At 41.1% G+C, this 12,343-nt stretch overlaps 1 protein-coding gene across 1 annotated transcript in view; it reads right to left on the reverse strand.

Annotated features, from left to right (window-relative positions):
- LOC132955319 (ras-related protein Rab-26-like) overlaps positions 1 to 12,343 on the reverse strand; it is a 36,780-nt gene that overhangs the window by 21,887 nt on the left and 2,550 nt on the right. Inside the window, exon 2 of the mRNA XM_061028122.1 lies at positions 10,882 to 10,992. Coding sequence (XP_060884105.1) covers positions 10,882 to 10,992 — 111 coding nt within the window. The remainder of the gene's footprint in view (positions 1 to 10,881; positions 10,993 to 12,343) is intronic.

A 12,343-nucleotide genomic window follows, 5' to 3' on the forward strand; every position in this document is an offset into this window, starting at 1 on the left:
TCTAATGCTACGTGTAGTTCAACAGAATGAAACCATCAACAAAAGAGCGGAGAACAACATCCTGATGAACAGAAAACTTAATGCAGCCGTTTTATTTCACGCATGGAGATTGTAGCGGTCGCTTGCAAACACTCTATGCCCCGTGCAGCAGTCACATGATATTTTGTCACTCCCTCCTCTCATTGGCTCGAGATGAATTCTCCGGATAATATCCTGCTGCTTTCTCACATCAGCTCACTCGGACTTGCTGCAGAAAAAAATACTAGGGGGCTTGCAGGAGAAACTACAGGTGAAGTCCCAGTGAAAAATTCACCTGTTTGTCTTCACACATGCAGCTCCTCCTGGAAATATCAGGAGTTTTTCAGGAGTTTTCAGCAAGTGTAAAAGCCCTATTTGTCTTTGTCAGTTAATTTTAGTGTAGAAAAACAGATAAGTGCCTTTCTTCTCAAACAGACCTCACAACCCCAAAAATCTGCCTTTTCTTTCCAGCTCCTGTTAATTGCCCCCACCCCTAGGTTCAATCTCACTACCAGGAGGTTTAACCAAATTGGCAGTTTACTCTATTAGAAAAGCTTTAACTATAAACAAACACCCACATGTGTTCCCTGTGCATGGCTGGAAAAAAATCTCTCTGATTTAATGAGATTAAATCATTCCAGTTTGCTTGCTCATCAAGTTTTTATGACCAAAATTAAAGGTTAAGACGGAGCCAAACCCAGAGAGGTGCTACCAGAGATAAATACAGAAACTACTGTAGGCACTCGTTTGACAATGATGAATGTGGTGGAATCAGTCAGTAATAAAAAGGAAGGACAAGAAGGTTATTTCCTTTCACTGGCCTTGAGTTCAAATAAAGCACGGAGCACATACATTCAGTGTGCTCCTTTATCAAAGAAAGCCGCCCTGTCAGAGACTGCAGTGACAGAAATACAGATGAGGAACGAACGCAAAAGATATTCACCCAACGTCTGTCACATGAAATAATGAGCAAAAAAACCTGTTATCTCTATTTCATGCAAACATTATGGCTTACCATTTCTTTGACAAAAAAAAACAAACTTCATTGTATAGACAACAAATAATTCGTTCTATCCACCTAATGAAGTCCACATTCACGCACAATCTGTTTGTTTTTGTCTCCACCAGCTGTGGGGGGAGGTACTGTTCATGTGGCTCCGAGTCTGCAAAATGCTGTAATGCGTTTACCGGCATCTTTCTAACATTGAGGCCTTTATTTTTCTAAAAACAGCTGCTGTAAAAAAGGGAGGAAGCCTGATTGTCTTCACCTGTGTCATTAGTCTCACCTGTGTCTGATTACCCCTGTGTCTATTTAGTCTGTGTTTCTTCCCTTCTGTGTCAGATCATTGCAGTCTTTTCAGTCTATGTTGGACATCGTATTCCTCCCAGTGATTTTTCATATGGTTACCTTTTGTGTTTATTTTCAGTTGGACTTTTCTAGTAAGCTGTGTTTTGTCTTTTTGTTCTGCACTTGTGTTTTTTTACGAAAAACCATGACAGAATGATCTGACCCAGAAGGGAAGAAACACTGAGACTAAATAGACACAGGGGTAATCAGACACCGGTGAGACTAATGACACAGGTGACGACAATCAGGGCAATCAAGACTGGAGGGAAACACACAGAGGCAGGAATAAAGATAAGAAACACTGAGGACTACTACAGTATAAAAACATGAAACACTGAAGACACACAGAAACTCAAGAATGTAACAATAACAATACACACCAGAACAAAGAAACACAAGGATAAGAAATTACAAAATAAAACAGGAAACACTAAAGACCAAACTCCGAAACCTTAACACTGGGAAAGATGACTAACAAAACAAGGAATAAAACAAACTAAACAAGAGTGAACCATGACAGTAGGACAATCACAAATCCAATAGAAGGCCAAGCTCATCTTCACTGGACTTTTTTGCTTCTAGGCATCATAACATGCTCACTGGCTCAGTCTGAGCTTTAAAGTAGACTTAACAGAACTCTTTTTACAACAGGCAGAATGTAATGCTCCTATATAAACCATTCACACTGTGCCCAGACATAATCCAAACAAGAGGCTGGAAATCCTATTGAAGCGTATCACATTCTTTGAATTAATCCTACTTGTTTCAAACTTTGGCTTAAATCCTTGTTATCAGTAAGTATTTAAAGGAAAACATTGTGCAAACTCTTGTTGTATAAGTAGAGCTGTGTGAGATTGCTGTATTTTGTTAAGCCTAGAAGGGCAGACTGCTACATGAATAGTCCTGTATCTGTTATTGCAGGGGGGCTCTGGAGGCTCATCAATTCAAATTCAATTCAAAAAGCTTTATTTGTCCCTGGGGGGCAATTCAAAGGCACACAGAATCAGCAGACCCCATGCTAGAATTCCTGTCTCAGCCTATGGGTGCGTCCGAATTGTCATTTTTGCTCAGGAAGGTTCCTAACTGAGTGAAATGACTCAGAAGCATTTAAGTGGCGGCCATGATAAGAGCCGTTTGAATTCTCTTTATGCAAAGGAAAGGTGCATTGCTGCTTCCTTTATCACCTCCTTTAGCATAGGATACACTGGACCATCCTTTACCAAAGGAGATGAGATATGCCGCCCCACAATTCCTTGCGGCTGCAAAATTTAAAGCGACTCGCACATCCGAACGTTTCACGTGAACTAACGATGACCGAAAAGGCACGCAGATCATGTAAGTTACCATTGCAATAATATGCCTTGAACAACTTTCAACAATCTTTAACCCGTAGGCGAACTATGAATGTTATGCTGATGTTGTAAAAACGTTCAAAGTGAAGTTAACCTTTAGTGCCGCCTACGCTCAGTTTGCATTCGTTATTTATCCACTTTGAGTGTTGTGGCAGCCGTAAGCAATATCATAAATAACGTTAAACTTTCCTTCAGTCACAGATGCTAAACTGGACGCACTCTTCAGTGGGAAGAAGAATGTGGCAAAGTTAGGCTGGGAGTAAGTATATTTGTTGTGAAAAAAGTTTTTACTATAGATGGGTATGGGCGAATTAAGATCATTCTGACCTACAGGCAGGTGGTGAAGGAGATGGGGCTAGAGGGGCAGGTGACTGCCATACAGGCCTCTAAAAAATGGGATAATTTAAAAAAAGGCCAAAGCACTGTGGTGTTTGTGGATATTCCCTTGTACATTTAAAGAGTTCATATTATGATCTTTTTGGGGTTTGTATATTTAATCTATGTACCTAAAGTTATAAAAAAGTGTCTGTTTTCATGTACTGCCGCTCCATGCACCAGCTCGCTTCTGACTCTCTCTCTAAGGCTCTGAAGTGCCCACTGTTTGGGCCATGTCTGCTCTGATTGGTCTGCCAATGCGCTCTGTCGTTATTGGTCAGTTGGTCAGTTGCTCAGCATGCTTCTTGGAAATTTCAACATGAGCTGCAGGGCTTGCCACAACGAGCCAATGGACTTAGATCAGTGATCTCACACTGACAATGATGCCGCACTGACACATTTTTATCGAGGGGGGCTAGAACCGAGCGTTACATGCGGCTAATGCTACAGCTAACAGGAGGAGGTAGGAGAAGATGCGTTTCCGTGGACTTTGAATTTTTGCACATAGATGTGCCTAAACATGCACAGGACACTTGGAAAACACACTAAAGAGCATATAAAAGCATAATATGACCCCTTTAAAACAGTCTTATGGAAATTACGTATCTAACATTACACATTTGATTAATTTTCAACATTTGAGGCAAAAGCAATTATGAGTAGACACAATGTTTATAATAATACTTTTATTTATGAAGTGCTGTACAAAGCTCATAGAAACTACAGGGACATGTTGAATGGCTTGTAACTATTCCATAAGGCCTTTTGGTCACTGTGGCCCTTTCAGTAACATTCTTTTCTCCATGATGTTAATAGGAGTTGAAGAATCCCCCCCAGCAAAACGGGCACGGACAGTGGTGAGGCAACAGCAGCGACTTGGCCGTGGTTTGATGCCATGCATGAGGCTCTGGGGGAAAGGCCTTCCATTCAGCCTCCCACTCCCATTGCCTCATGCCTGGTGCCAAACCACGACCAGACTTCAACCGAGGTTTCATCCTCCTCCTCATCCCTCCAGCCTGCCACATGATGAGGAGTCAGTGCCCTCCACCCGCTCCAAGCCTCCCACCAAAAGGGCAGGAGAGGAGTGGGGGGCATGTTGGCCTTCATGAGAGAGCAGGACAAAAAAAGATGACGCCGCCAATGCTGCTCTCCTTGAGCAGAATGAGCGATTCCTGAGCGAACTAGGGAAAAATAAAAAAATTGAACAAATTTACAAACTAAATTAGTCCTGTTGTGTTAATTGAATGACGTCAAATGTAAAGTTCTGCAGCCATCCATCAGGAGGGTAAAACCTGACACCAATACATACTCACCAAAAACTCTCAATTAGACAGCCCAAACAAAGGAAAGACAGGCAGCTCAAGCCATTATGTCAAACTGAAAGAAAAGGAAAACAGGGGAAATAACATTAGTGCAAATCAATTTCAGAATTGATAGAAAATGTAACCAGAAACCCAAACATTACCCTAAAAAAATAAAAAATAGTCTTGATCCTGCAGTGGGGGGGGGGGTAATTGGTTTGGGGCTGATGCATGTGCTGCCAGCCTGTCCCTGAAATGCTGACCCCCATTCTCATCCCCTTGTACAGGTGGCGGTGGAGGCACAGGATCCTCTTCCTCTGCCGGCTCCAAGATGTCCCCAGCAGTGAGGCAGATGTTATGGAGCATTGCACACGCTGCCACAACATTCGGAGCAAAGGTGTGATCCACTTCCAGGGCTTTGAAGAAGATCCCTCGCCCCCGTGCCTTCTCTATGATGCATCGCCCTCTGGCATGGTGAGCATTATAGCGCACCTCCACTCTTCCCCTCACTGGTTCACAGTATGGGGTAATGAGGGTGACACAGATTCCGCCCATCCCCAACGATGAAATAACCAGCTGGTGTGTGACAGCCCCTGACAAACGCTGGACTATTTCGCAGCACCCTGGTGTCGTGGACTGAATCGAGGGTAGCCCACAAAAACGTCCAGAAATGTTCCAGTGCTGTCACAGATCGCCTGCAGCTGGACTGAGTGGAACAGTTTCCTGTTCAGGTAATCTGGTGCATGAGGACCATGGGGAGCCTTGATTCGGATGTGGCATCCATCAATGGCTCCCACACAGCGGCTGAAGGCTGGGCTGTTGGCTAGGTGTTGGAAGCCATTGCTTACTCCAGCACACTGTGCGAGGGTTGGAAAGTGGACAACTTCTTCCAGGTGGGAAGTCACATATCCGATGCACAACGTCAAAGACGGTTGACTTTGACAACAGTGTAAGACAACCCATGTGCCAGCCAGTAGATGTTTCTCCTCTCCTGTAAAGGACAAAATAAAGTGTCAGTACATACAAGTGTGTTTTTTCCTGTCTTCTTTTCATTTTGAAACCTTATGATGCATTATAAAAAACACAATTCCTATATTGTACATAGGAACACATTAGATATGCAGGATTAGTTTAAATTATGCTTTGATTGTATGTTCAATTGAAGCATGCTCTGATCTATGGTCTAAACCCATATTAACATCCTCTTACCATTTGTGCACACAAAGCCATGAGCCTCCGCAGTCGCACCCTCCTCCTTCTGATCATTCGTTGGTTTTTGCTGCATGGCGGACCATACAGCAGCAACTCCTTCATTTTCCATTTTGCTTTGTAACTAAACTCCCCAGCTGCCCTTTTATAGTCCAGTAATTGATAATTGGCTCATCTGGATACATACCACTCAGCTGGGTAGATGGTTATTGGCCAATCATTGAGTGTGGTAGTGTTGAGCCCTTGATTATCTGATATTTCTTTCAGGAATCAACTATTTTGTCTCATTACACATGCACAGCCTGTATCAGTCATAGCGATATTATGCAGAACCATATTATCTGATTATTATCACCAAAAAACAGAGCACTCTGTCATTCAAGAAAAAGGGATCAGAGACATTAGCCAGATGTTTTATTCAACGTATTTAATTCACTTCAGAATGCTTTGTGCAGTTGTACATGTGTATCCCTGAAACATTATGTATATCTTGCAAAAATGTAACAATTCATTTCATACAATCATACTTACTTTGGATTCATGTTGATTTATGAGTGGACAGGAAGGTGAGCGTGAGCAACCATTCTCAATGTGACAGTCTTTCAGTTTCACTTTTGTTACTGGTAGCCTCTTTTCCTTTTATTTAAATTCAAACCTTTCACCGGTAAGAAGGCACAGGGGAAAGTCTTTTAGATGCGCTTTTAGTAATCCATTTTCGGAAAATTGTAGTTTCACCACAGCAGGCCCACGTCATTAAAATCCGCCGTTGCATAATTACATCGTCTAGTGGAAATGCAGTCGGACTGTCAAAACAAGGCGGTCGCCTTTCCCTAAGTCCTAACATCTTTCCTTAACCTCATGACGTTTTCCCCGGGGTTCAGGTAAAGAGGATAGTGAAAGGGGTTAAGGGTTGGGATTGGGATGCACCCTTCCTTTCAGTCAACCTAAGGACAGGCTGAGTGTGGAGCTGAGGCGGGTTTTAAGCTTTACAACAGACCGTTACATCACGCCCACCTGTCAATCATGTCAGCTACATTCCTAACTATGGATAACACGTAGTGTTCATAAAATCTATATGGAGCTGTTTATTAAAAAAAAAAAATCACCCCCCGTACAGTGTGTGCCCACGATGACAATAACTAATCAGACCTGTGTACTGTAAACATGTTAATTTATGCTGTAAAAAGGGATTTTTCGGCTGTGGTGTGCATGTGACTTCCAGTACATCTGCAGACAGCCTCAAGCGGACACTCGACAAACTGCAGAATTTTACACTTCCACATTGGCTTCATTTTCCAGAAGGTTGCCGATTGGGTTTGATAGAAATGGATTTTTAAATTTTTTTTAAGGCAGCTGTTTTCTTAATGTTGGATCGCAGAGAGAGAGAGTAAATCAGTTTCATACCTTGGTTGTTGTTACTTTTTCTCATCCTCCCCGCCTCTATTCATTTAGAAAATGGAGTTTGTCGTACTTCCTGAAAATGGAATATTAAGGGTGTGAAGTGGAAGGGAAGTAAAAGATAAAGATTAAAAACCAGAAGATGTGAGTGGACGTGTCGATGTGGAGCATGTGAACTTTAAAAATCCAGAAAATGAAAACGGTGTCTTGGGCATCAGAAAGTCTTTCTGTATGTGCAGCCATGCAGTTCATTGCTTTCCTGTTTACTCGTGTGCATATACAGCATGTGTGTGTGTGTGTGTGTGTGTGTGTGTGTGTGTGTGTGTGTGTGTGGCATTGCCTCCACTAGACTATTGAGAGGCGGTGTTGCACTGAGATAAGGCCGTAGCCAAACAGCATTACTTAGTCAGTCAACACACATGAACATACACACTTTGCATCATACAACTTCTTCTGCGTGTGTGTGCTCGCTGGAATCTGGTGAAGTGTTTTTCTTTTTTTTAAACAAACCCAGAGTAGATGTAACATTTTTTAATTGAGCTTTAAAGTTTCTAGGACAGTCATCGGGGTTTTTGAATTCTTTCAAATGAGTTCTCTTTTCATTGTTTCAGTCAAACGTAACCGTGTAAACTTTATTTCAACGTTTCCTTTGTCCTTGGCCGTTAATCAGGGATAGTTTTACTGCCTGTGTGTCACTTAATGTCTGTCTTTCCTGACCCTAGGAGCTGGGAATCGAACCAGTTGAGACCTTCCAGTTGAGAGACGATTGACTCTAACACTCTCTTTGAATTTCCCTCGGGATCAATAAAGTATCTATCTATCTATCTATCTATCTATCTATCTATCTAACACTGAGCAACAACCGACATGGCAATGCATGATGTCATTGTCAAGAAGCCCTATTATATTATACTATATATTGGGGCGGCAGTAGCTCAGTCTGTAGGGACCTGGAGGGTCGCTGGTTCAAGTCCCAGCACGGACCAAGTCTAGAAATTGGCCTCGTAGCTGCAGAGGTTAGTCCATTAGTGCATGTCTATAGGATCCTGTTTGTGCATGTGTGTGTGTATTTCATTATGTGTGTGTAGCATGTTCATTAAACAGAGTGTAAAACTGAATTTCCCCTCGCGGGATTAAGAAAGTATAAATTATTATTAAGCATGTGTAAGTGCTGATGTGATTGCAATAATATTCAGAACATGTACGAGTATTTACATACAAAGAAAAAGACCACTATTACGTGATAACCAGGGTTAACCAAGGTAAATGGTGTGATTTAAAAAAACACAATAAATAACATAACCTGATATTGTGCTCATAGTGTCACCTCATGTAAAATTTAAGACTGTACCATGGTAGAGCAATAATACTAAACTTATTTTTTTCTTTAGTCCAAAACACATTTCTGCTGACCCTGTATCATTACAACAGTGGCTTATTTTTTATTTACTGTTGCAGGAAAGCAGCTTTCATTGCAACATTGCTGCTGACTTTTTCCACTATTGCTAGCATAAATGTTACCTCAGAGACTGTGTTCTCAGGAGTGGAATCAGGTGAAAGAGCAACCAAAGACTTCTGATTCCAGGGTATAAAAAACACTGTAATTACATGCACTGTGTTTTGGTGTTAACAAAACACACAACGGTGCCCCCTATTTGTGCTGGGTTGTTAATTACTAGACATCCTGAGACATCCTGGTGAACTGCAGTATTGAGTTTTGTAATAGTAGAATGTAACCTCCTTCATTAAGATACACCTTCACACACAGCAGAAACAGGTATGACTTAGAAAAAGTCAAATGAGCATTTGAGATGCAGGTTAAAGGAAAAAGCCTTTCTCCTTTGTGTGGGATTTTCTGCACAGTGTTTCATGTCATTTAATGTTCACAGGTGTCATACTGTCACTACAAATATGTGCTTGTTAGGAATGGGGGTATAATATTATTTTCTACCTTTGTTACTGTTGCCACAGTGTGTCTCAGATTTGTATTAGATTTCAGTTGTCAGGGAGCAAAGCTTGAAGAGGCGGACATTACAGAAGGATATGCTGTATCAACAAGGTTAACTTTAGTGAGCAAGGCATTCATTCGATCCAGTTTTTATCAGAAGAGGAAAAAGCCACACTTTTTAGACAAAAAGATTAAAGAGGCTCAGTCAACACAGCATGTTTAATTATAAGACTATAATCCTATTGGTCAGTGTCTATAAGCCATATCTAATCCATCCAGAGGTTCCAGTATGGCTTTAATAGTTCTAACAGCAGAATCCTTAACTCTTGTGGTCCCTTCTTTTTGAAAAGAAGAAGCCCGGCACATAACATTAAAGGTATGTAGAAGTGTCAAGCTTGTCAATTGAGCAAAAAGAAAAAAGAGATGGAAAGTGACACAACCCGTCAAGTGACTTGAGGTCATGTTTTTTCTCTCATTTATGTTCGTATTTTGTCATTTCCTGTTTTACTGTACATACCTGTGTCTCTGTCTTTCAGATCCTGCAGAATTATAATATGACCTTCATGTAAACAGCTTTACATGTTTTTTGCTAATTATATTCCTATAGATCTGGATATATTTTTCCGCAGGTATTTACATGTATTGATCATTTTTGTTCTCTGCGTATGGATTCTACAGTGAATATTTTCTATTCAGAATTAACTTCATGCAATTATGACAATGTAAAACATTTTTTTAGTGCCTGATTGGTAAACAATGAATTTCAGCTGTGTTGGGTCACGTGTGTGTCTATAATGTATTTTAGAAGGCAACTCACAAATTACACCTTCAAGTCAGAGGAAGAGCATGTTTGCTTGAATCGTAACTTAATAAATCCTTCAAACGGGAGCTTCTTGGTGTGCGGATCTTGATTTGCTTTCCTTACCTTTCAGATGCTGCTCCTCGTGCTTTCCCACCTTGTACTCCACCGCCTTGATTGTGCTCATCTGTGTCTCATTATCCCCTGATTCTCTGTGTATTTAATCCCAGTGTGTCATCCTTCATATTGCCAGTTCGTAATATGTTCCTGTGTGTGTCCATCATTCGAGGCTTTTTTTTTCCCAGTGAACGTTTTTATTTCCGATTTTGGATTTGTTAGCTCCTCTAATTACTGTGCATCTACCTGGACTGTTTATTAAACTCTGTTTTTACTGAACTCTGCCTTGTGTGAGTCTGCATTTTGGGTCTGTGTTTCTATCTGGTTCTGTTAGAAAGAACTTGGGAAGGGTTAAACTGTGGCTTAAAGTGAGTGCTCTATGTTTCAGTTTTAGAATTGATTGATGAATTGATCCAATTGTTTGAAATGTGATGAAATCAGCCAAAAACGTGTACTGTATGCATAAGCTAGCAAGATCGAAAAAAATATTTTAGCACACATTTTCATTGCAGCTAGCGGAGGCAATAGTGTCCAGCCGAAAATTAGAAACTTGCTTTCGTGAACCTCTTTCTGTATTTAAGTACTCGCTATGATTATGATTATTTTTTATTCTGCCATACTATTCATTGAAAAATATATAGAACCCGACCGATTAATTGGTCAGCCGATAATATCGGCCGATATTAGCACATCCCACCAACATTATCACCCTCCAGAGTGTCAAGCAGTGATGCATATATACTGATTATTTTCCTCTGGTTTCTCTGTATCTACAGATGGAAGATCTAAGAAAGATATCGGTCAATATTTTGGTATCCGATTTTTTTTTCTCCCCCTGAAATCAGTATCGCCCCCAAAAATCTCATCAGTCAGGCCCTAGAGCAGTGGAAGAACTTAAGGCTTGGTGATTGGTCAATACTGGGTGTGAGAACTACATTTCTCAAATATGTTGGGCCCAAAAGGATAACATTTTATTTTGACTACATTCACCCTTCCTTGAGTATATGCGTGCTTACCCTGAAGTCGATGCCGACCGTGGAGATAAAGCTCCCTGCTAGAAAGGCTCCATCTTTGAAGCGAACCAGCAGACAGGTCTTCCCAACGCCTGAATCCCCCACCAGCATCACCTGTGACCCACACAGACAGAAGGAGAATGAGCTAGGCTATATGATGCAATTAAAAAGCTTTTTGTTTCTGTCTGGGAGGGTACTTCGAGTTTGGGGAACAAAAGAACTCAGGTGAAAATGTATTTAACAGTACACAGAAGTTAAGGTGATGCAACACAGCACACAAACATAAAAAGACTGCACAAATATACATACCTGTACACAGTGTAGTTTCTTAGAGCAAACAGTGTTACACTCCATTTGGGGAAAACTGATTGTGCAGACCAGTGGGACAGAGAGATGCTTCCCACCAGACAACACAAACCTCAATTAAAACTGATAGGATTTAAGAGGATATTGATCTGTGAAGGTGAACTATTACAACAAGGGTCTGTCATAGAGACATGTGTTAATCTGGGAACAAAGTACCACCTGTCACACACAATAATAATTCAAATGTGCCTGGTTGAAGATCTTTAAGACGTTTCACCTCTCCTTCAAAAGGCTTTTTCACTTCTAATCAGAGCGCGAGTGGACAGAGCTAGAAATATGAGCCTCTGTGGATCATTAGCACGCTGATGATCAAGGACGGTCACATGGGAGCAGTTAGCTGAGTCGTTGACCTAGTTCCGCCTGGAGTCGTTAAAACCCCCAGGGTGCGTTCGAATTGTCCCTCCTATCTCCTTTCGCTATCCACTTTACCTTAACCCCGGGGAAAAGGTCATGAGGTTAAGGAAAGATGTTAGGAGAATTCATAAAGGACTTAAGGAAAGGCGATCGCGTTGCTCTGACAATCCGACCACATTTCCACTAGGCGACGTCATTCAATGCGACGGGCCGGCGGAGGTTAATGACGTGGGTCTGCCGTGTTGAAACTACAATGTTCCGAAAATGGACTACTAAAAGATCATCTAAAAAACTTTCCCCTGTACCTTCTTACCAGTGAAATAATCCTAATTACCACAAGGTTGGGATTGAAATAAAAGCAATATAGACTACCTGGCTACAAGTAAGAAAAGTGAAACCATCAGCTTCCTGTCCACTCATAAATCAACGTCAAAGTAAATATAAAAATAGTAAATTAATTGTTACATTTATGCAAGATATAGCCTACACATAATGTTTTAAGCATACAAATGTACAACTGCACAAAACATTCTTAAGTGAATCAAATATGTTGAATAAAACATCATCTGGATAAAAATGTCTCTTATCTTTTTATCCCTTAGCCTACATGATCATCGTTAATGTTCGTGAACGGTCGGATGCGCGACTCACTTTAAATGTTGCGGCCGAAAGGAATTGTGGGACGGCATATCTCATCTCCTTTGGTAAAGGATGGTCCAGTGTATCCTATGCTGAAGGAGGTTAT

Source organism: Labrus mixtus, chromosome 21 (genome assembly GCF_963584025.1).
Source record: "Labrus mixtus chromosome 21, fLabMix1.1, whole genome shotgun sequence".
Classification (NCBI taxonomy): domain Eukaryota; kingdom Metazoa; phylum Chordata; class Actinopteri; order Labriformes; family Labridae; genus Labrus; species Labrus mixtus.